This window comes from Canis aureus, chromosome 16 (genome assembly GCF_053574225.1).
Source record: "Canis aureus isolate CA01 chromosome 16, VMU_Caureus_v.1.0, whole genome shotgun sequence".
Lineage (NCBI taxonomy): Eukaryota > Metazoa > Chordata > Mammalia > Carnivora > Canidae > Canis > Canis aureus.
The window spans coordinates 40,784,147-40,808,966 of record NC_135626.1 but is presented as its reverse complement, the minus strand read 5'-3'; the positions used below and the strand labels follow the sequence as shown (position 1 = coordinate 40,808,966).

At 46.5% G+C, this 24,820-nt stretch overlaps 1 protein-coding gene across 15 annotated transcripts in view; it reads right to left on the bottom strand.

The window, feature by feature from the left end:
* Window positions 1–226: 226 nt before the first annotated feature.
* Window positions 227–24,820, bottom strand: part of ATP6V0A1 (ATPase H+ transporting V0 subunit a1) — a 64,981-nt gene continuing 40,387 nt past the window's right edge. For 4 of the 15 annotated variants that reach the window (XM_077853288.1, XM_077853292.1, XM_077853290.1 and 1 more), the window contains 9 exons: window positions 21,157–21,275; window positions 19,551–19,767; window positions 19,070–19,177; window positions 18,157–18,231; window positions 14,046–14,153; window positions 13,064–13,081; window positions 8,143–8,260; window positions 7,685–7,856; window positions 227–1,838 (listed from right to left, as the gene is read on the bottom strand). In XM_077853288.1, the coding sequence (XP_077709414.1) occupies window positions 1,745–1,838; window positions 7,685–7,856; window positions 8,143–8,260; window positions 13,064–13,081; window positions 14,046–14,153; window positions 18,157–18,231; window positions 19,070–19,177; window positions 19,551–19,767; window positions 21,157–21,275 (1,029 nt within the window). In that variant the 3' untranslated portion in view covers window positions 227–1,744. The remainder of the gene's footprint in view (window positions 1,839–7,684; window positions 7,857–8,142; window positions 8,261–13,063; window positions 13,082–14,045; window positions 14,154–18,156; window positions 18,232–19,069; window positions 19,178–19,550; window positions 19,768–21,156; window positions 21,276–24,820) is intronic. The other 11 variants (XM_077853293.1, XM_077853296.1, XM_077853299.1 and 8 more) reach the window with 7 other exon arrangements.

The window sequence follows — 24,820 nt, the reverse complement described above, 5'->3', positions numbered from 1 at the left end:
GAGGACGGGTCCCCGGAACCCCCCCCCCCCACCACCGGAGGCAGTATCCCGAAACTGCTGGGCTTGAGGGAGGGGAGGGACCTGGGAAACCTGAGAGGTGACAATTTCACAAACTGCCTGGCCTGCAGCTGTGGCTTCCGATCCGATCCGCAGGACAGCAGACATGCTGAAGGGCAGGGGCGGGCAACACAGGGGCTGGCGGCACAGAAATAGGCAGCCTCCCCGGTAGAGTCAAACACACTTTATTCAGCACAGGAATGTGTGAACAGAAGGGCCTTGGGCAGGGTTCCTGACAGAGAGCTCTGCTTCAAAACCTGCTGTAAACGGAGCAAAGGTCATCATATAAACCACTGGGCCCAGAGGGAGGGGGCTCTGCACAAGGTGGGGGGAGGGGCAGGTCACACTGGCCAGCACACAGTGAGGCTGGGGCTGGTGGCTCATGCCCAGGAAGAGTTGTGAGCAGCTCTAAGTAACTCACTCAGAGAAACCAGAATGGGAACAGGGCAGTGGCCTGGCCAATTCAGGGGATTACCTCAACCACTGAGGACCACAGGGTTCAATTTAGCTGAAGCAGCCAGGGCTGCTGTACCAGCACATGATTAAAAGGCCCCAAGAGCCATAGCCCAGCATGGGGGTGACAGGAGTGGTGGCCCTTCAGGGATGGCTCACCATCAGTCCGCGGGGCAGGGCTGTGCAGCTCTCATAATCATGTGCACTAACCCTTGGTGGTTGCCTCCAATCTGCAAACTGTAAATGGCACCAACCTTCCCTGCCCAGGATCCCACTCCCTGGACTTGGGGCCCTAACAGAAGTGGGAAGGGGCACTGGAGGGCAGAGCCAGGCAGGTCTGCAAGCAGAACTGCCCTTGATGACTGTGGGCCTGTCCTCAAGACTCATGATTATGGGTAGTGAAAGGTCTTGGGGTCTGCACCAGGAAAGAACAACAGTTTGAACCCTCTGCCCAGAGGGAATACTTGTGGCAGAGCCCATAGCATGGCCTGAGAAGCATCCAACCACAGAGGCAGCCAGGACCTACGTTTGGGTCACTCCCTGCCAGGCTGTGTTATGCTGGGTACACATGGGGGCAGGGGTGAGGGGGTGGTCTGTGAGGGATGAGGAGAGGGTGCAGGTTAGGGAGGTGGTATTGGGGACCTTGGGACCCTTGGGAGTGATAGGGAGAAGCCATGTACAATGGCACAGTGGGGTCCAGCTGAATTCCTGATTAACAACTGCTCTGAAAACCAGAGGGGATGGGCAGAGGACAGAAATACTAGGAGCCACCCTTGCTAATCCAAGAGTGAGGTGTGTTGAAGAGCACCCCTATCCCAAACAAGTAACTAGAGTGGCAGGAAGAGTCTGGCCGTGGATAGCAAAGGTGCTCCTTCCGTGGGCCTTGGGCTCAAAGGTAAAACGCACAAATGTGCTCACCACCAGGGGAGAGAAGGGGCTGTCTCTGGATGGACGGAGGCTGGGAGGGCAAGGCCAGTGCCCCGTGGGTGTGACTGACGAGAGCCCAGCTTCTCTCTAGAAAATCACTATACTACACATGAAATTGGCGGTGGCGGGGGACCCAGGGAGTACAGATCTATCTAAATGACTTGCAGGCGGCTGGGGGAGGGCTGGCAGGGATGACACAAATGCTCCAATACCCAGGGATCACAACCAACAGGCAAGGGGAGCATAGATAACCACTGTGGAGGGCCTTGGGGACAGCAGCCTGCTGGCACACAGTCCCAGGAGGGGCTTACTCGTCAAACTTCCCTTCCCGAATGTGCTCGAAGGAGAAGGGTAGGAACTTGAAACCGGTTCCGCTGTAGAATTTATTCTGGAACTCGACCCTAGGGAAAGGGGAAAGGGAAAAGGAAAGTCATCACTCCACAGAATCCTTTTGGGATTTCATGGTTGGGCTAGCAAGATGCTCTAACCCTCCTCCCTGAGGCCTTCCTTCCTAGCTGAGCTTGGGAGAGCAGCCTACCTCTGCCACCCACCCTTGCCCACCCAGCCAAGGCCTTGGTCTACTTCCCACAGTGCATACAAGCCCTGCTTCTTCTTCTTTTTTATTTTTATAAATATTTTTATTTATTTATTCGAAAGACAGAGAGGGGCGGGGCGGGGGCAGAGACACAGGCAGAAGGAGAAGCAGGCTCCATGCAGGGAGCCGGACGCGGGACTCGATCCCGGGTCCCCAGGATCAGGCCCTCAGCTGGAGGTGGCGCCAAACCACTGAGCCACCAGGGCTGCCCAAGCCCTGCTTCTGAAGCCCGAGTCTGCCCTGGTCAAGGCAAGAGGGCCACCTACCTCCACAGGGCCTACTTCCACACGGGTTTGTCCTCAGTTCCTGCTCCTTCCTGCTGAGCAGAGTGTTTATGCAAAACTCTTTGTCTAGCCATGTGCAAAAAAGTGTGATTGGTTTGAGTCTCTAATGGCAACAGAGAGAATAAATAGTGGGCTCCTGGCAGGGGCTCATGGGAGAGCTCTTAGGGAAGCCCCTGGGCGGCAGTGAGCTTAGCGCCAACGATTCTGGCAAGCACCCTTGTTTTCTAGTTTGTTTCTTTTCTTGAAGGAGGAAGGAGAAGGGAGGGTTGCAAGTAAAGGCTGGATGCTTTGGGGAGGAAATTCGCAGGAAATGGGGGCAGGGGCGGATCAGGAGGGGAAGTCTTTTCCAAGTAATGGCAAAAATATTCTCCAACTACAAAAACATCTGAGAATGAATTCTTCTCTCAGGGGCTGAAAGGAAAAGCAGAGCTTCACCTCCCTTCCCAGGCAGCTCAGCATCCATCCCTGATGGTCTCCCTGGGGTCCTTTCAAAATCTGAGGGGCAGGAAGATCGCACTCTGGGAAGCAGAGCCAGGCTGTAGGCTACGCGTCCCTCAGCATACTCCCTGGATGGCTGCCCAGCAACCAAACCACCACCAAATATGGGCAGAAAAATGCATGATTCAGAGGATAAAAAAGCCAAGGAGATCTGCCCTGAGGAATAGTTTCCACTCAGCATTGTGTCACCCTGGGGTCACCAGAACCCCTGCAAGGATGGGCAGAGCTGGGGGCTGGGGCAGGCTTCAGGCAATGGTTCTTGCGCAGGGCAGGGCTTCATCCTGCTTCCACGCCAAGAGGCCTGCATACTGAAAGACTGTCTGCATTGGGGGGCTGTCCGTGGTGACACTCAGAGGGCCTCAGAGGCCCCGTCAGCCCTTGGTGTGCTGGCTGAGGACACTGCAGGGCTGCCAGCTCCACCCCCTCGGGAGGGGATGTGAACAGGATTTTCTGCGTTGGTGGAAGAACAGGCAGCCTTCTCCTCCCAGCCCCACATTCCAGGGGCTGGGCCAAGGTCCCCAAGCCTCCCAGACTCCCTGGGCCAAGGGAAAAAGAGGACCTGGGGGAGGGGGCTTCAAACTGCAGTCACAGGATTCCTGGCAAGAGCAATTTCAAACTGGGGTCTGAACTTGTCCCCATATCCCAGTACCCTGAAAAGTCCTAGAAGCTACAGCTTTTCTAGCCTCCGTTGGGGGAATTAGGTGACGAAGGGGTAAGCTGTTGTTTATCACCCACTGCTATGGGTCCAAATGCTTCATGCGGAGTAGGTCATCTGCATGTGGCAAGGCCATTTCTGAACAACTGAGAGGAGACGGACGCACTCCATTCGCCTTCAACGACATGTAGTAAGGTCATGGGCAAGTCACCTTAGGGTCTACGAGGGGGCCAGAACTCGACCCCCTGGTTGGCTAACCACAATTCGAATTCTGAACTGGACAAATGGAGTAGAAGCTTCAGAAGTTTTCAGATGCCCATGGGATCACCATCCTTCTCTTGGCATTCCTCTGCATGCCTCATCTGCCCATGGGGCCCAGGGTTTAGAAAGGGTACACCTGTCTGGGGTGCAAGTGCATAAATTCTGCCGCATGAGGAGATGGGTGGTCCCTCTGACACAGGGCCTGATACTGCCTTACCGCCAACCACTGCTTGCAGTTAGAGACAGAGTGGCCAGGATCACAGACACCTTGGGCATCTCAGGGTCAGCCTGACTTTATCTCCCTTCTCAACCTCCCAGAACAAAGCTGGAAAGCAATCTCCCTGTTGGGCTCCCCACCCTCGGATCCCTCCCAACCAGGGAAATGTGTGCTTCCTGAGAAAGTACAAACATGAAGTTCTTTGCACCAGGGCCCAGAAGGCACTGCTGGCCACCTTGCAAGTTCCTCTTGTTTTAGGAGCCTGCTACCACCCCTCAGGGGTCCAGCATGCCCCAAGCCACTGAAATGCACCTGTAAAATAACAGTTGTGAGGAAGGCCTCAGGAAGTTGGATGAGTTTCTGACACCCCTTCCCTTCCAGGTGTAGTACCTGGTAAAGGCCACCCAGTGACCCAGAAGGATAAGTAGGAGTCCCCAGAGTGCTCACTCCTGCTATGTAACAGGAAACCTTGTTTCCTTGAGTGAGGGAAGGGGAAAGGAGTCCTGGGTCTCTTCCCTTTCCTGGCAAGTGTGTGAGTGAAAAGAATCAGTTTTAGAAAGATGACTCTGGGCCGAACTGCTTCTCTGGCCCTTTCTGCCACTCTCTGAGCAGTCCAGGGCCTGGAACACACATCTGTTTGATGGCCCACATGTCAGGATAACGATGGCAGCCAGGAACTATACTTCAGGTGTTCTTACTTTTGGGCCAGCTGTTCTTCCAGCCATCCCATGGGGTCCTGCTGTGGAGCTACTACATTCCTTACAACAATTTGGTCCCTACCTTTTTTTTGGCCTTCAACCAATGTGTGAGTGCCTGAATGTGCACATCAACACGTATGTGGAATCTGCCAGGTAAGAAGGGATTCGGTTCCTGAAAGTGGGCTGGGGGGGGCAACAGTCTTTCTACCATTAAAGTCAGTTTGGTGTCCACAAACTGACACATCCTATCCCTGCCTTTGGCTTTTGTGAGGAATAAAAGACAGCTAATTACAGTAAGCAAAAACAGAGGCATATAACACAGAAGGAGACAGAATTAGCAGGTTGGGACAATAACCTGTTTACTCTTGTTTTCAAATATACCACCTACCTCCTCAGGACCCTACATGAATTTCAGACTGATGTTTGTGTTTGTCACCAAAGCAGATGATGTTGTTCTTGTCCCTGCCAAAGCCCTCCAGAACTTTTATAATGGGTTAGCCTTTGCATCAGGATTAGGAAACCCCAGATGACAGCCGGGGGTAAAATGACAGGCATGAAGACGGCCAGTCTGGACCCCAGGAAAAATAGCAATGTCCCGCAGAGGCAGAGACACAGGCAGAGGGAAAAGCAGGCTCCATGCAGGGAGCCCGATGTGGGACTCGATCTGGGGACTTGATCCAGGGACTCCAGGATCATGCCCTGAGCCAAAGGCAGGCACTAAACTGCTGAGCCACACAGGGATCCCACACCCCCTTTCAGTAAAGGTGACGCTCCAAATGTGCCTGTAACAATGGGGATAGCCGGCCTTGGGTTTTTTTCTTCTCTGTGATACTTCCACTATCCAAACAAATCAATGCACAAATTTGTTTCATGAGCCCCTTCCTTGAATGTGCCTCCCCTGGGGATCTCCCCTCTTATAACAGACTACTGGCAGTTTCTTTACAAGGGACCATGGCCAAGATGCCCGCCCCACAGGGCAGCCCACTTTTAAGTGGGGCAGCTCCAATCCGTACTTGAACACCAGCTTATAATGCATTGGGGCACAGCGACAGGCACTTGGTATGTGCATTATTTTGTATTTATCACGGCAACCAATGTAATGTAGATACCATCTTCTCTTTACATGAGAGAAAGTGAGGTTTAGAGAGGTAAGTGCTCTCCCCAGGGTCACCCAGCCCGTGCCAGCAGAGGTGGTTTGCACCCAGGTGGGCCTAATTCTGAAGCCCACTCTCTTGTCACTCATTAGGTCCTTGGGCTCATTCATGGGGACATGGGAAGACACCTTCACTTGAAGGCCACAGGTAAGCCTGAGGAAGAAATAATCCTTCTGGCAACAAAACATGGCCTCCCAAGCTACCTCTGCTCACTCTGGAGATTGGGCCCAGGCGACCTTCCTCATACCATGGTGTGCCAGGCTCACCGCTCTGACAGTTCTGACCCAGCACCGGGATTGCTCCTTAGCCCACCCGGGGAGGAGGCAACAGGCTCCCCATTTGGGTTAGAATTCAGGTGGGGTAGTAACTGGCCCTTCAAGCCCAGGGCTCAAGAGACAGAGAAGTGACGATGAAAGGAAGGAAGAAACAGTGAGTCACCACAGGCTGGTTACACAGACATTCCCTCATACCGAGGGGCTGAGGAAGTGTGCTGGGGAGAGTATGCTGATAAGCTGAGAACAGGGTAGTGTGCCAGCAGTCTGAGCCATACAGCGCTCCTAACCTCCTAGCTGGACAGTAAATAAACAACAGCTGGGTGGGGAGGAGGGCGGCAAGAAGGAGGAAAGCCAGCCAGAGGACAAATTATTTTAAAGGAGCTTTTGAGGGAAGAGTAAGTCCCAGCTATGCCCCGCCCTTACATGCTTCACGTTCCCCTCTATCATTTAGAACAGCAAACAGAGAAATCTTTGAGGAGGCTCAGCACAACCAAGTTGAGAGGAAAATCAAAGATAAGGGGAATGGGGAAGAGGATCCTTGGGTTTAGGTTTAGAAAACGGATATTAATATATATTCATATATAAAGAAAACGAATATAATAAGACATTCCATACACTCTCTGATTTTGAGATCATTAGCACCATCTCATCTAGGGGTTCCTAAGGTAGGGTGAGTTTGTGACCCTTAAAACAGGTAAAACTGTTGGAGGTTGTGTTTCTCTAGGGGGAAGGTTGAGAGCTTCTCACTGGGGTGTGAGACCCAAAAAGAGGAGAATCACAACATAAAGGAAGAAGTGGAGACTCAAAAAGAGGGAGGGCTTAAAATAGGGAAGCCAGATAAAGTACAGGATGTCTAGTTTTTAGTATGAATATGTCCCATGTACATTTGGGACATATTTACACTAAAAAAAAAAATCATTGTTTATCTGAAATTCAAATTTACCTGGATGTCCTATAATTTTATTTGCTAAATCTGGCAACCCTACCTTGAGGTCACATGGTCACTGCCTGGACCAGACTCCACCTCTCCCACTCCCTGGGATTGAGCTAACTCTCTCCAGGCAGAGCCATTAAAAGCCACAAACTACATTAAAGAATACAAACAAATCCAAACCTGCCCTCCTGAAGAAGCTGCCAGGGATCCTACCCAAAGACTCTGGCACAATGACAGAAAAGGGGGACAAAACTGGAGTACAGTGTGCTCCAGCATCTTCCTGGGCTACAAATTTATTCCAGAGTCGCTTCCATCACTCCCAAGAAAGGAGAGAACTTATGCCAGAGTAAAAAAAAAAAAAAAAAAAAAAAAAAAAAAAAAAAACCCAAACAAAGCAATGACTTCAGCAGGTCTTTTAAGTCACAACAAAGAGCAGTAAAGAGTGCTAAAGGCAGCGAGAGGGAATCTGACAACACCCACTGGAGAATTCTCTCTTGTGGGCTCTGAAAAGTTAGCTGTGCTTTTCTGTGGACAGTTCTTGATGCTCACTTCTAACACAGGTCCTTGGCCATAATGATGGGAATGAAAGCAGACACTTCCTAGGGTCTCTGGATTCTGTATGAGAGGAAAGCTGCCCTCCATGCAGCTAAGGACACATCCCCAGTCTCCAACTCACCAGTGTAAACGCAGTGCGTGGAGGAAAGCTGAGAGGCCCTCCATGATCAGGAGGATGGCCACAGTCAGGGTGGCAAAGGCGGCAAAAATGAAGAATAGTGCCAAACCTCCTGCCAAGCTCTTCACGCTGAGGCCGATGTGGATCACCATGGTCCAAAGCACCTCAGACAACTCTAGGGAATGCAGAGACAGGACATCTGGTTCAGTTTGGCAAGAGGTGCTATGGACCTTCCATTTTGCTCTGCCATCCCTCACTGAAGTGTTCACTGCACCCTGGCTTCCTACAACCATAGTGCATAGCTATGGCAAAAGTGCTAATCCTCCCATTTGGACATCTTTCTCCCAGGAGTCAGAAGTCTGAATAATTCCAGAACCTTTATGTTATTTCCACTCTATGTAAGCCCTACATCTGAGAGAAGGGGAAAACAATACTTTTCAACTTGAGAGACACAGACTCACGTGCATGAGCGAGGCTGAGGGCCCAGAGCCGCAGGTAGGAGGCAGTGTTGGAGATGCAGCCCAGGCAGTACTCGATGGTGTGGATGGCCTGGTGGACCATAGTGTCCCCAAAGTCAAACTGTCATGGGAGAAAACCAAGAAGATATAAGGCTGGGAGGGGATATGTAGATTGTTCTATGGCCCCATGGTGCTCTGAGCCTGGCCCTGAGCGCCAGCACCAACAGCTACATGGGCCAGAAACCCCCAGCGTTGAACTCAGGTGGTGATTTCAGCTATGCTATCCCCAGGAATCCTGCCTGGCTTAGCCCCCAACTGGGACACTCCATTTCCCTTAATACACTATATTTTAATGACCTCCAGCCTGAGATTCTTTCAGACACATTTGTTGATTCCCCCTGCTAGGCTGTAAGCTCAAGAGAATATATGGCAAGTGAAAAGCACTCAGAGAAACAGACTGTCTGGACCTGGGGCTCTTAGGGCCCTGCTGCTGGGCCTGCCCCAGCTGACTTCCTCCTCACCGTGCCCAAGTGAGGTACCCTGCTCTGAGTCAGGAGAGAAGGGTTTTCCCCCAGCCAGGCTTCAGCAGATGGGTTGCCAAGGTGAGGCTAAGCCTCTACAGCCACCTTGATTATTATTCTTACAACCTGTGGGGAACAAGGTAACCTACTTTTCCTTGTAGTTTCTGAGAAGTTGACATAGGGAGATTTCTGGAAAAGTTTTCCAAAATCCTCCAGTTGACTGAGACCACACGGAACATCTATTGTTTTTTTCTGTTTTTCTCATGCTCCCTTTCTCCCAGCTCTCCTTTCCACATCAAAAATTGTTTCCAGAATAAAGGGGGAGAGCTAGAACAAGCTTCATTTGTAGGAGTTCATTTGTAGGCCTGCTCCAAACAGAGCTAGGGAAGAATTACTGGCATGCTCCAGAAGCACCAGGCATAGGGCGAGGCCTCTCCCTCTGTCAGGTGGAGCAATCAGTAGCCACCAAAGAATAGGAGGTGGGCCCTTCCGGGATCCTCCCACACAGCCCACCCAGGAACCCCAGAAGCACAGGGCCTCCCCAGCCTGCCCTACCTTCAGGTAGAGTCTTGTTTTTCCACCAGTTTCTTTCAAGACTCACATGACTCCACTCCCAAAGGACACCAGAAGTGTCTTGGGAAATTGCATGAGGACAGGAGGAGAGAAGGAGCTGGTTGGTAAAGTGCTAACAGCCCAGGCCTCAGGGGTGTAGCCAGTTGGGAGGGGCCAGCTCCAACACGCCATCTTGCAACTCCCTCAGTTTCCCTCACCTCTGACCATCTCTGAGTATTTCTGGGCTTTTCTTTTGCAACAAGCTCTTCAGGCCTCCTAGTTATCCTAAGAACCAGGGTAATCCTCGTTACCTCAATCCCAACAAGCTGCTAAGAGCTCTTTCCCACCAGTCCTGGCTGTTCCCCCAGAGCCCATGCTCAGAGGAAGGAAAGGTCTCTGCTCCTAAAAGTTCTACAAAAGCAGGGACTGTTGGGTTTCCTATAGAACCAGCCCCCTTTTCAGCAGTTATATTCTTTCTTCTTTTTTTTCCCAGCAGTTATATTCTACCCAGAGTTCCTCCCAGAAGAATGGAGAACATGGAGGAAGCCTTTCTTCTAGGCATTATTTTTCTACACTTTCTCTTCTTCCCAACTTCCTGCTTTGTAACCTTGGGCAAATTTTCATCTCTATATAATGGGGGAAGACAATGGTGAGGGGAGGATTTAGTGAAAAACACAGCCAAAGCATGTAGGAGTGTCACTGTCTCAGGAATCAGCTGTGACTGAGGGGCATGGCTGCAGACTTCCTGTCTACACTCTCCCCCAGGGGCACAGCCCACCCCCTCCTCACCTCCTGCGCCTTGCCCTCTACCCTCTCTGTCCCACAAACCCAACATTCCCTGCACCCACTCCCTTGCCTTTCAGACGTGAGGTCTAAGACATTCTGTGTCCTCACTGAGCCTCTGCAGTGTCTCCCATTGTCACCTTTTCCTCCTCCCTCTTGAGACACTCGCCTGCCCATGGTTTTCCTCCTACCTCCCCGGATGCTCCTTCCCAGTCTCCATCTTGTTTCTTCCTTAAACGCTGGAGGGTCAACTTCAGCTCCTACACCTCTCCTGCAGCACTGCTGCTCAGGGCTCGGACAGCCACCCATAGGAGAGACTCCCAAATGGACATCTTCATTTCTATGTTGCCTGTTTCCAACTAGCCATGCTGCATCTCCTAGTGTGCCACAGGCACTTCAAATTCAATGCCTCCTAAACTCATTAATTACTTTCCTCTGTCCCCACCGGGACTGACTTCTACTCCACGCCCCATGTCTATTAGAGTATCACCACTAGGGCCCCAGGCACCTAAGCCTGGAAGTCACTAGGCAATCTTGAATCCTCACTCACTCTCACTGCCTATATTCATTAAGATCCTGGGACCCGTAGCTCTAACTTCTTTAACCTCATTATTTGTCCTTTCCTTCCCAACTCCCCTGCAAATGCCTTAGTTCAGTTCAGGCTTCCCGATTCTTTCATGACTTGTATCAGACTAATGGGTCTCTAGGCCTCCAGACTGTGACCCCTCCTCAATCCAATATCCCCTAGGACACCCCCATTAAAGCATTTCAGTAATGCCCACATGCTGCGACACTTTTGGCCTCACCACCCTCTGCCAGTTACTTGCTATCCAAAAGCTCTACTGCGGCTTGTTTCTGCAACCTCCAGGCTCCACTCTCACTGGTCTCCAACTCCTGGCCCTGGGCTCTAGCCAAGCTGTGTACTTGTTTATCTCAAACACGTGATGGACCCACACTCTTGTGTCTTTCTGATAACTCTACACACTGATGGGTCTGCATCCCCACTCTGCACCCACAGAGATTCCTGCTTGACCAGAATAAGCTTAGCAACAATCTCCTTCGGGAATCACTTTCTGGTCTTCTCTCTCCACCCCCATCCCCGTACTTGTCAGGTGCCCTCTTTCTGTGTTCCCATAGCATCTTGGGCACACCTTAATCACACCATCTGTCACCCAGACCCGTTTCCTCAATTTAGCTGGGAGTTCCTTGAAGGCAAGGACTATGTCTTTCTTCTTGCAGTTTCTATAGCACCAAACAGAGAGCTTGGCACATAGAGGGTGAATGAATGAATGGGTGGGATAAAAGAATTAATGGACGAATGGTTGGGTGGGATAAATGAACAGATGGATGGATTGGGGGGAGTGGACGGATGGATGTGTGGGTAGGTGAGATGGATGGATGGGTAAGATGCATGAATGGGTGTGATGAACAGATGGATTAATGGGATGAATGGATGGATGGGTGGGTGGGTGGGTGGGATGAATACACCTGGTGATTGACACAGTAGGGAGAAGTGCCACTGACCCTTGCTGAGTGGTTACAGCCTTTAAAGATTTCCCAGATAATCAATTGGCCTGGCCCTGGTCTACAACTGGACTGAGTGCTCCCTGGAGAGAGAGACTGCTACTTCCACCAGGCTGCAATAATGGTCTACAGATTTTCACAGCCAAGCAAAAAAGGGAAGTTCTAAAAGAAGTAGGCTGGACTTAAAAAAAAAAAAAGTTTTGTTTGAAATCTTTTAGATAATTTTAACAATTAATCCAAATCTGGCTGTGGAGAACTAGACTGTGCATGTGCCTGACAGAGATAAAATGTCATCATTATTTAGGAAGCCATGAGAAGCTGAACCCTTGAGGGAGCTGAGGGGCCAGAGACTAGGGAGGCTGAATTATAGTCCATCTTGTGTGGATATCCAAAGCCCCTGGGACATGGCTTACAAATGAGGACTATTCTGATGATGATCATAGCATTGGGTGCTCAATTAGGAAGACACTTAGAAAGAGCAGTGTTGTTGGAGGCTGTGTTACTGGGAGAGGGCTGGGCTCCTCACTAACATGGAACACACTTCCAGCCAGCCCTTCAGGGCAGCTCAACCAGTGACTGTGCAGATGAGCTGCTCATAGGAACACAGAGGCTCCTGGATGCCAGCAAAAGAGCCACTCCAGCCTTCAGGAAGACCAAACACGATCTGTTTTACATAGAACAACAAAGGTTTTCCCATTCTCATCCCACTTTCTTTTGGAGAGGACTACGAGCCAAAAAAGGGAAGGGTACATGGGTCTAGGTATTTTTAGAGAAAAGTTTTGGGGAAGATGCAAACAGTGCAGCAAGGCCTTTAAAAACCCAATTTAAAATCTGTGTATTGCTAACTGAATTACTGCTGAGCTAGAAGGCCTTCTACTCCAAATGTGGCCTGAATAGCCAACTTTGTTTCTATTATCTGGTATAATATGAACTCCTTTCACATAGATGGGATTGTTTCTTTTAGAATGCATCAGAGAGGCAAAGCCTCCATTTTGAAAGCTGTCTACCTCCTACCTGGGTAACAGGGAGGTAGAGCTGACCCCAAGTGAGGGTCCAGCAATTCTCAGGTCAAGCATCATCAAGCTGATGAGGACAGTAGGAAGAGGTTGGCTGCATCTCAGACAGGGAGGAAGGGCGAGCTTTACTCACAAGCTCTCAGAGGAGCAAGGAGGAAACAGCTACTCCCATACATAACACCACAGGAGAGGAAGGCGAAGACTAATGGGATTTAATCCCCCCCAAGGGGGTTACTTCAAGAATGCCAAAGCAGACATTACTTGTAGCTCCTCTCAAAGCCATTCTCAGAGTTATTAGATCAGCAAAGTCAATGAAACAAAGACAGAGGTGACCGACATGAGATGCAGTTAATGGAGATGAGCTTTTTCAGGACACAGGTTCACAAACTGGTTAGAAATGGCCAATGAGATGCGGGATGCGCGGGTGTCATGTGTGGCCCCCGGTTGCAGCAGGGTCAGCAGAGTGATCACAAGGATGGGAAGAGAAGCCCCAGATAAACATGAAGGCAAAGCCAGCTTGTTTCTTACCACTTCATCCTCGGTAGGCTTGTAAACACAAATTTACACTTAGTGGGAAGCCATGCCACACAAGGTCACAAGTTACCAGCACAAGGTTACTGTTTCTCTGGGAAAACTGTTAATATTAAAGGGGTCTAATGTGTTGGAGGCAGGCCTCCTCAGCATACACAGAAAGCAAAACCAGTAAGACTTAGACCATTAAGATACTTATTTTTTAAAGGCACCCCAACCCTTATGGTTTCTTTTTTAAAATGTCATACACATGGTGGAATTGGTCACTCAGACTGAAAAGTTCAGTCACCTGGGTTGTCAACTCCTATTCTATTTGCTCCAAAAAGAATATAATTGGGGGCAGGGGGAAGAGGATATAACGAATAGATGACATTCAAAGGTTTAGTTCAGAGGCTTTGTGGTGGGAGTGGTCAGGCAAGGAGACTGGATTTTAACAAATAGCTTGGACATTGGGGGTTTAAAGAAAAGTCTAATGTGGCCTTCCTACTTTTTCACTCTCTCTGTAGAAAGGAGGCAAATAACATTTTTTAAAAGCTCAAATAATATGTCTGCAACAAGTGCTCATTAGTGGGACAAGACTTTTAAAAGTACCTGCAATTACAGTTCCAACTGGAACCATTCCTGGAAGGGGTAAGGGATGAAGAACAGCCTGAAGGGGGCTGTGTTTCTGGTCACAAGAGCAGGGAAGCCAGGGCTTACACTGCCCTCGGTCCCCAGGAGCACAATTAGTGACTCGATTTGCATGCAGAGTACCACGAGCAGCACAGAGTTCGAATTCAGAAAAGGGATCACAGGTCCCACGGGCACTGCAGGCAACACCCACTGGAAACAGTAGCAGTGCCCTAAGAGGCCCAGATGGCAGGCTGATCACTAGTAATAGTATTTTCATTTTTCAAGAGGACTGGAGGGAGGCCACTGACGCACACCAGACAAGGGCTGACCCACAGTAGGAGAGGAAGCCCACGCCACTGGATCTTACCTCTTCTGCGTCCTCTGAATGGGTGGAGAGCTGGTCATGCTGAATAATCTCAGCATCCTCCTCTGTTGGTCCGTTGCCCACCCTGATCCCACCAAAGTTGAGAGTTCCCTACACAGATGAACAGAAAGAGTAGAATTTGCCTGGGCTTTAATGTGACATTTTGTGAGATAGGGAAGGGCGATGGTTAGTACATACAAACCTCAGAAAAGCATATATTCTAACAACAAAATCAAAACCCGCTGATCCAACAGCTAAGCGCAAACAAACCACTGTCCCCACCCCAACCACCACCGACCCAGCCCCAGCCCCAGCCCCAGCTGCATTTACCACCTCATTCTGATACGAGGCAACACGCAGTTCTGCCTGCTGCACCAGGATACACCAAACTGGCCTTGGTCAAGGCTAACTGAGATGCCTGCTTGAGTGAAAAGCTTCATATGAACAGGTTCCTACAATGACTATAGCTCGATCTGTAAAGCTGCCAGTGGTCTAAGTTTTTCTAGAACTAAAGATCAGACCTTCTAAGAGGGAAAGGAGCCAAATGACATGGTGACTATGACTATAACCTGGTCAGATAAACCCAAGAGTTCAGCAACCTTTCCCAGAAGTGTACTGAGTCTCTGCCCAGGAACAAAGGACTTCTGAGTTCAGGGAAGGGAAAAAAAACTTAATGTATATCAGCTCGTGGCTAGAGAATATGGAGTTAAAAAAAAAGAAAAAAAGAAAGAAAAAGAAAAGGGCTCCTTTCCTTCAGTGGAAGATTCTGGAGTGTTACAACTCTTTCACAGGTATGTGGGCAAATGCTGATTGGGTGTTTGTTTCTTCCCAGGCATTGTGTTCAGCAGAATTTCTAAGTCAACCTGACTTGGAAAAGCTTGGGTTTACAGAGGCAAAAGGACTCTGAGTATAAAAACCAGGCAGAACTGGGGTGAAGTCGAACAAATACCAATGAGTGCTAACTGGCCAGAGGGAAAAGGAGCTAAAGAAACAGCCCCTAGACCCACCTCTTACAGTTTCTGATCAGGGAGCCCAGATGAGGCAAGAGTTCAAAAGCTGCTCTTCTGCAAAACAGCCTTCTGGGCAGCAACACGATGTGCCAATAGGTTTGGTCAACTGCCCTGAGGTCCCCACCTACAGCTTCATCTTTTGGTGCACACCTCTTTAGTGCAGCTTACTGACTATCCGGAACTCAGTGTCTGGGCACAGACTCTCTCTCCTTGTAGCAGGGATTTCTCCCATGCTGGTCAGAGAACCAGCTCCATCAGAATCACCTTGAAATTAAACAGAGGTTCTCAAATGCTACCCCCAGAAATTGTACATTTAGTAAGTCTGGGGTGTATGTAGCCTAGGAAATCTATATTTAAAAAAAATTTCCCTAAGCACAAACTGTATCATCACCTTTATTGTCTATCAGAATTAAAAATGCAAGCACACAAAAAAATGCATATACCCTTTGAGACTTAGCAATCCCACTGCTGGGAACATCTATGTTCAGGAAATTTTATCAGGGTACACGGACAACAATGTTCCCTACATTCATATTTGTAACAGCAAAGAATTGAGAATGACCAACATATCCATCAACAAGGGAGTGATTACACAATTTTAGCATATCCAACAGAACATTCCATAGAACATTAGACAACTATAAAAGAGTGACACACTCTCCCAGGATACGGTAAAAATTTAAAAATCTGATAAATCATGGGGGCAGAAGAATGTCACAGTTTAAACCACAATTCCTAGTGCTCGCTTTGGCAGCACATATACCAAAACACAATTTCCTAGTATGTTTTAAACACACACACACATATATATTTATGTTAATGGGTAATAAATACATGCAGAAAAAATTTGGAAGTAAAATTTCCCTGCCTGTGAGAAGGGGTCTGGGGGGAGGGGAACTTTCTTTTTGGTACTATTTGCATTCTCTAACCTATTGCTTTAATTGTGTGTGTGTGTGTGTGCGTGCGTATGTGTGTGTGTTAGTAGGCTCCAAGCCTAGTATGGAGCCCATTGTGGGGGTTGAACTCATTACCCTGAGATTAAGATCTGAGCTGAGATCAAGAGCCGGACACCTAACCAACTGAGCAACCCAGGTGCCCCCTAATTTCACTTTTTAATGTCAGTAGGGGATTGTCTAGGTCATGGAATTATGGACCATCTTGATTTCTTCTTTTGCTTCTTTTGTTTTAATATCCTAAGAAACAGGGGGATCCCTGGGTGGCTCAGTGGTTTGGCGCCTGCCTTTGGCCAAGGGCATGATCTTGGAGTCCCGGGATCGAGTCCCACGTCAGGTTCCCTGCATGGAGCCTGCTTCTCCCTCTCCTCTCTCATTCTCTCTCTCTCTCTCATGAATAAATAAAATCTTAAAAAAATATATATCCTAAGAAACAAATTCTGATGTGTAGTCGGATTTGGGAAGCCCTGAGACCCTGGGCACCTCCAGCACATGTGAACCTTACACCCGACCATTCTCAGAAGGTGGAATACAAGTACAACAAAGGGCACTGGTGACAGGAGAGGACCCCAGCATACTCTGGCATGGGTTACAGAGTCCAGGCAGCCTTCAAACTTTAAGGCTCCTAAACCAGAAGGTTGTTTCCAAAGGTTTCCCCAACCAGCAGATTGAAAGAAGGGCAGACAAGTTAAACCCTCTCACCCTAGACAGACACTAACAAGTATCCCTTCAGGACACAGGACATGAGAATTATAGGAAGGTGGGGATGAGACATATACATCAGCAGAAAAAAGAAAAGAAAAAATTGAACTGAGACACACCACTTACAGACAACTAAGGGACACAGAACAGAACAAATACAGATCAGTGATCATATCCTCAGCCCTTAGGGTCAATAATCCAGGGTCCTTGTTGTAAAATGATCATCCTGATGCCTTCAGCTTGCTCTCTACAACCAGATGTTTTGCAAAAGAACCAGTGGGGCAAAGAAGACCCTATGAATGTACAGCTTTCCAGACTGTGGACTTTTAGCTTGGATAGTGTCACAGAAGAGGATACCAGAGTTAAAAGCATCAAGACTGATGCATCAGAAACATATGCTAAGGCTAGCAAAAAGAAGACCACTTAGGAAGAATATCGATAAATGGATGGTATGCGCTTTGCAGACTTTTTAAAAAATATGTCTCATAGGAAAGGAGAGTAAGTTACTATTTGAACATAATTTCAAGCAGCAACATTAAATTATCTTCTGATCCAAAATGTCAGCCTTTGACTTATTCTAGAAGGATGATTACAGCAGGTTTCTAAGTTTAAAATGATCAGAAACACTTAATGAAGGAAATGGTTATCCATCTAAATATTTCACTTTCTTTTAAAGGAGTATAATGCCACTGGATCACACCAGTATCATGTGTGATCATTGCTGGTGAGATTTTAAAAATCTTATTGATTACCTAGAATAGACTGGGTTAAGTTTATATCAGTGCTTTAAAAGAGTTTGGTTAAGAGATGTTATTTAAAGAAGGAAAGATCCAAACAGATGACTTTGGTTATTGCATCACATACAGAGGACACATGAGACCCATAGCAGACTGGAGGTCTCAATGGAGCAGCTGAGGACAGGAGGGCTTCTGAGTCTCTCACAAAAGAATAGACATGTATAAAGTTCCACTGGCAGGAGAGTAAGTGATAGCTAAAATGGACCAAATGTCCACATGTTACTCCAAAGCAGAAGTTCAAAGAGCAGGGAAATTAATTCAAGAATCACAGAAATGTTCTCCCTCCATGCTGAAAACTCATCTCATACAGGGTCACAAAATACAGTCATGACAGTGGAGGAGTCCAAGAGCTGCCATCTTGGATTAAGATGGTGGGATTCTGAGAGGGTGCAACAGTCACTTTGCTTCCATAGACATGACTGTACTTAAATTTCTGAATAGAAACTTAGCAGACCAATGACAAAGAATGGTATTAGAATGTATTCATAAGAGGTAGAAATATTTTCTGTCATTGCCTCAATGAGTAACAAGGATGTACTTCCCAAGAGTATACATGTCCCATGTTCTCAATATAATTGAAAAGAATTCTGCTGCACTGTTTGCCACCTCTTTTACACAAAATGTGATGGTTTGTCAGTTTTAATTCACTCACTGTTGCAGCCGCTGCTGCCTCTAGTCCCTGCTGGCTCGGGGTTGGGCTGACTGGGGCCTCCACAGGCTGCCCTTCCTGATAGTGAATGGAAGAGAAGAGGAAGGGAGAAAGAAACAAAAGAGGGAGGGAGTGAGAGGGAGACGAATGGAGGGTACATGGAAGGATGAAGATGGTCAGAAAAGGGAGAAGGAGGATCTTGTAACTCAGCTGCTCTCCAACAGGAATAATAATCTAACAGCTGTATGAAAGTCATGCAATAAGATCTTTTGGGTTTTACTAGGCACTGTAATAAGTAAGCTTTACTGCATCACCAGAAATGAAAATTTGGTAACTTAAGTGGGTGCGTGTGTGTGTGTAGAATTCATAAACACACATACATTAAGTAAACACAAGTGTATGTGCTACTGTTTAAAAAGAAAAAAAAATCATGTACTTTAAACCAAATATTTTTTTCCGAGGTCTTGGTTGGTGAAAGTATCACGGTCTCATTTTAAAAGAAAATATTTCGGTGTCAGCCCTGTGGTTGTCCAGGCAAACCACATGAGAGGATTTACCCATCTGCAGCTCTCACAGCCCTGATTTGGCTGACACTGCATGTAGGCAGGCCTAGACCTGGATTCTGCTGAGCACAGCATGAGCAAAGCGTGACCAGGAAAGGTAAAAAAATCCCAACTTGTTTTCTCTACCTGAGTTATTCAAAGCTAAATCCAGGTGTTCGAACAGCAAATACATGTGGTGGTATTTTGTTTTTGTTTTTAATTTCAGCAGGTCCAGTGCTTGTGCTGGGAATATGACACAAGTGCATTTTAAGAGTATATAGACATATGCACAATTCATTATATCTGATGAGGAATTGCCTTGATCTCAAGGAAAAAAAAAATCTAGTAACTTTCAGCAATAAAAATACACCCACCAAATGCTTCCTCCTCAAATATTGATGGCGAAGGACCAGTGGTTTAAATAGTAGCATCCAAGGTACACACAGTAGCGCAACCACTACCAGGAAACACTGAATTCCTTTCTATAAAGTAAGGATAAGGCACATCACATTAATCAAACATGCAGTTTCCAACTCCAGCACAAATTTCCCCCAAATAGTACTTTCCTACTGATCTATGAATAACACTCTATCTAGCTTCTCAAAATAATAAGAAGATGTTGTGGCAAAGCCCAGGAATTGTCTCATAGGATGAGAGTTATAAATTCTACCCCTTGTGGATACAGGAGTTATATTAGATCCTCTGAAACTAAGGAGGATGGGTTGAATTTAGTTCTGGATGTATGGGCTGAAAACTAAGACCACGAAAAAGATTTTTAAAGGATTTTCCAGAGTCACAGATATATCTGGCTTCTAGGATAACCACCTAAGATAGTCCACCTCTGGGTTGACGTACCTGTCCAGAGTATAGCATCGAATTACTAGAGTCCCCATAGGAAAACAGAAACATGTTTATGAAATGGATCAGAAGGCTTGGTGCTTTCTCAGATGTATCAGCATTATAGGCTGTCCACTTATAAAATATAAGGATAACCAAGTAGCCAAACAAAGAAGTCATGAAGATTATTTCAGGAATAAATCCAAAATAGATATTCAGGGGCTTCTTGAAATAGCTAAAAAGGAAGAGAAGAAAAAAATGTTAAAGGTGAACAGACCCAGGAGTACCTGGTTGGCTCAGTCAGTGGAGCAGGGGACTCTTGATCTCGGGGTCATGCATATGAGTCCCACATTGGATGTAGAGCTTACTTTAAAAAAAGAAAAAAAAAATTGGGGCAGCCTGGGTGGCTCAGCGATTTAGCACCGCCTTCAGCCCAGGGCATGATCCTAGAGACCCGGGATCGAGTCCCACATCAGGTTCCCTGCATGGAACCTGCTTCTCCCTCTGCCTGTGTCTCTGCCTCTGTCTCTCTCTCTCTCTCTCTCTCTGTGTGTCTCTCATGAATGAATAAATAAAATCTTAAAAAAAAAACACTTTTTTTTTTTTTTTTAAAGAAAAAAAAGGTGAACAGATTCAGGGTCAGCCCTACACCAAAACAGAGCACTTACTAGATTTCCTAACTACAGCTTCCTCAATTCTGTCTTTTTTTTTTTTTTTCCAGTCCCCTGGACTGAAGGTGGTGCTAAACCGCTTGAGCCACCTGGGCTGCCCCTCAATCCTGTCTTTATCACTTTAAGAAGCAACAGCCAGAAACACTGGGGGCAACAGAGACAAGTAGGATTAACCATGACTTCTAAACTTTTGGACCTTGAACAGTTTGGAACCACCCCACCAATCTTTTCCCATGAGAAAGAAATTGGAAAATACAGTACATTCTGAGACCACAGTTCATAATTTTACTTGAGTTACACATAAAAGAAAAAACAGTAACTCATTCATTTTGATGAAAATGATATAAGATTGGGATGCCTGAGTGGCTCAGCGGTTTAGCAACTGCCTTTGGCCCAGGATGTGGTTCTGAAGTCCCAGGATCGAGTCCCACATCAGGCTTCCTGCATGGAGCCTGCTTCTCCCTCTGCCTGTGTCTCTGCCTCTCTCTCTCTGTGTGTCTCTCATGAATAAATAAAATCTTAAAAAAAAAAATGACATAAGATTTTTCCTGTTGTTAAACGACTAATATTAATTAAGCCTCCTTTAAGAATATGAGATTTTAGGGGATCCCTGGGTGGCTCAGCGGTTCAGCGCCTGCCTTTGGCCCAGGGTGTGATCCTGGAGTCCCAGGATCGAGTCCCGTGTCAGGCTCCCTGCATGGAGCCTGCTTTTCCCTCTGCCTGTGTCTCTGCCTCTCCCTCTCTTTCTCTCTCTCTCATGAATAAATAAATAAAATCTTAAAAAATAAATTAAAAAAAAGGAATAGGAGATTTTTATAAAAGCACCTCTTTAATGTAGAACAGAGTTCTAAGTTACTAATCCCCTAATCCCTCCCCAAAGATGCCATGATTTCTGTAGGCAAAAGTATTATTAAAACTATGCATGTTCTTGTGACATACACAGAGCAACTTACATATGGTTGAAGAGGCTCAAAGTGACTCCGAACATCATGTGGATGATGCCAAGGATAACAGATGTCTTCATTTTAAAGGAGTTGAGAAAGGTCAGTTTATTGGTAGCAATGTTCCAGATCTGTCACAGCCCAAGGAAACAAAAAGGTATTACAAAAAGTTCATGAATGGGATATTATTATTCATCTGCTATCCTTTTTTTAAAATAAAATTTTCTTTATTTATTCATGAGACACACACACACACACACACACACACACACACACAGAGAGAGAGGGGCGGGGGGGGCAGAGTAGCAGGCTCCACTCAGGGAGCCTGATGTGGGACTCGATCCCGGGACTCCAGGACCACGCCCTGGGCCGAAGCCAGGCTCCAAATCACTGAGCCACCCAGGGATCCCCTAATCTGCTATCTTTTTTAAAGTAAGCTCTATGCGCAATGTGGTGCTTGAACTCATGACCCTATGATCAAGAGTTGCATGCTCTATCAGCTGAGCCAGCAGGCTGTTCCTATTCACCTATTTTCTAAGCCTTTTTTTTAATTATGGAAAATTCTAAACATAGACTTAAGTAGAGAGGACAGTATAACAACCTTGAATTTACTTATGACGCAGGTGAACAATACTCAAAGTCAATATTATTTTATCATAAGGCAACCTACTCCACATCTCTGTATTATTTGGATGTAAAGCCCACTTATCACATCATTTTACCTGTAAATATTTCAGACTCTTTTTTTTTTTTTTAAAGAGAGAGCGTGTGTAGTGTGCCTGCATGTGGAAGAAGGGATGAGGGCAGAAGAAGAGGGAGAGAGAACCTTTTTTTTTTTTAAGATTTTATTTATTCATTCATGAGAGACACAGAGAGAGGCAGAGATACAGGCAAAGAGAGAAGGAGACTCCATGCAGGAAGCCCAATGTGGGCCTCGATCCCGGGACTCCAGGATCATGCCCTGGGCCAAAGGGAGGCATTCAACTGCTGAGCCACTCAGGCATACCAGGGAGAGAGAATCTTAAGCATGCTCCACACCCAGCATGGACAGGTGGCTCCATCTCATAACCCTGACGTCATGAACTGAGCTGACACCACGAGCAGGACGCTTAACTGCCTGAGCCACCCAGGCACCTCCCCCGCTACACACATTCTTTTTAGGTAAGGACTCATTTTTAAAACGTGACCATAATACTATTATTACCCTCAAAAGCATTAACAATTTTTTTTTTTTAAGATCTTATTTATTTGATAGAGAGCACAAGTAGGCAGAGTGGCAGGCAGAGGGAGAGGGAGAAGCAGGCTCCCTGCTGAGCAGGGAGCCCAAGGACAGGAGTCTTGATCCCAGAACCCTGGGATCACAACCCAAGTGAAAGGTAGACACTTAACCAACTAAGCCACCCAGATGTCCCAACAACAAATCTTTAATATAATGAAACATATAGTCAGTATTCAAATTTCCCTGATTTTGCCTCAATTTTTAAAAAAGAATTAATTTATTCAAAGTAGAGTCCAGATCAGGTCTCTACATTGACACAGCTCTTAAACATCTAATCTATAAATTATCCCTCAAATTTTTTAATTATAAAATATTTGAAGCTGGGGCATTTATCTTGTAGAGGTTTCATAGTCTGTGTTTTGCTGATCATATTCTAGTAGTGCTGCCATTCCATCTATTTTTAAATATTAATTGCCATAAGCTTTGTCACTTAGGGCCTGGACAGCTATAATATTTTCCACATTTCTTCTGCCTCTACTTAACCATCAGATTACATTTCCTAAATCAATGACTCTGATGCAGTCACTTCCCTGTGCCCAAACGTACCCTGCACCTGCACTGTCTTCTCTAGGATAAAGGACAAACTCAGTAACATAATAAGCCAGATCTTCCACCAACTAGCCTGGCATATTTTTTCAGAACCAGCATCCTTGTGAGGAGCTCATCCTTGGTGACTTCTAACCTGAAAATTTGTGGCTAGTACTTTCTCAGTCCCAGTCTTCCCTGAAATTCAATTCTATAGGTCCAACTGCCTGGTGGGCATTTATACTGGTGCATCCAACAGGCACTTCAAACGTAAAACCTACCCTTAAGCATCAAATGAGATGCATGCAAGACAACAACAGAAAACATTCTGCTAGGGTGCCTGGGTGGTTCAGTTGGTTGAATGTCGCCTTTGGCTCAGGTCAAGATCCCAGGATTCTGGGATCAAGCCTCGCATCAGGCTCCCTTGCTCGCTGGGAAATCTGCTTCTCCCTCTCCCTCTGCCTCCTCCCCCTACTTGTGCTCTCCATCTCTCTCTGTCAACTAACTAACTAACTAATAAATAAATCCTTAAGAAAAAAAAAGAAAAAGATAACATTCTGTTAACTATAGAACACTACATAATGTTACCTAATATTATGATTATTATTTTTTCCTAATATTATTAGACTCTAAGCTACTTGACAGCAGGAGCTACAGCTTAAATTATGTGTTTCCTCCAGCAAGCACCATATCTGCACACAACAGGGATTCAGTAAACATTTGTTAAATGTGTACATAAAATGTTTTTCAACCTTTTCAGGTCTTGGTCTCCTTATATGTATGATAGGGATAGCAGTATTTCCCTCTTAGAACTCTTTGAGGGGAAATCAGATATGCTGAGGGGAGAGTATAGTGTTTGGCCCCCAATAACCATTTCAGTAATATTTGCTCTTGTAATAATCAAAATGAGTAACTTTGGATTTCCCCACTTCTATTCTTTTGCACATACTTCTCCCCATCTGTAACAATCTGAAATTTTTTTTAAAGATTTCATTTATTTATTCATGAGAGACACAGAGAGAGAGAGACAGGCAGAGACACAGGCAGAGGGAGAAGCAGGCTCCACTCAGGGAGCCAGATATGGGACTCAATCCTGGGACCCCAGGATCAGGCCCTGAGCTAAAGACAGGTGCTAAACCGCTGAGCCACCCAGGGATCCCCAGAAATATTGTTGAAGTCCAAATTAATGCCCATTTTTAAAAGCAACTTTGACCTTTCTGGCCTATAATGATATTTTTCTTCTGGAATGCTATATTGCTTACTGTCCAATGCTCATTTTTTCTTTTAGGATTTTATTTATTTATTCATGAGAGACATAGAGAGAAGCAGAGATATAGGCAGAGGGAGAACATGACTCCAGGAACCTGGGATCATGACCTGAGCCAAAAGCAGATGTTCAACCACTGAGCCACCCAGACGTCCCTCTAAATGCTCATTCTTAGATTTCTTTCCCTGTCTCCCCTAAGCGCACAATACAAAAGATCTGATCACATTTTATTTCCCTAAGGTTTTTGTTTAATTCTGGGATAAGTTTTTATAAGTATATAAAGATAATAATACAAATATAAAAATCCATAAGAAAGAACTACTTCTGCTTTGTTAAATTATCTGCTAAATATAAAACCAAACTAAGTTAAACAGAAACTGGGAAGGACTCTTGAAAATCAATCTTCCTATGGTTAAAATCATTAGCCACCTTTGAAAGAAGCAGGGCAGGAAAAATTATTTGGTTCTCCTAGGCACTTGGGTCTCTTATGGTTTGGAAGTACTATGGACAGATAAACAAAGGCTTTCCAAAAATACTTCAATTGGGGGCCCCTGGGTGGCTCAGTAGGTTGAGCATCTGCCTTCAGCTCAAGTCATGATCTCAGG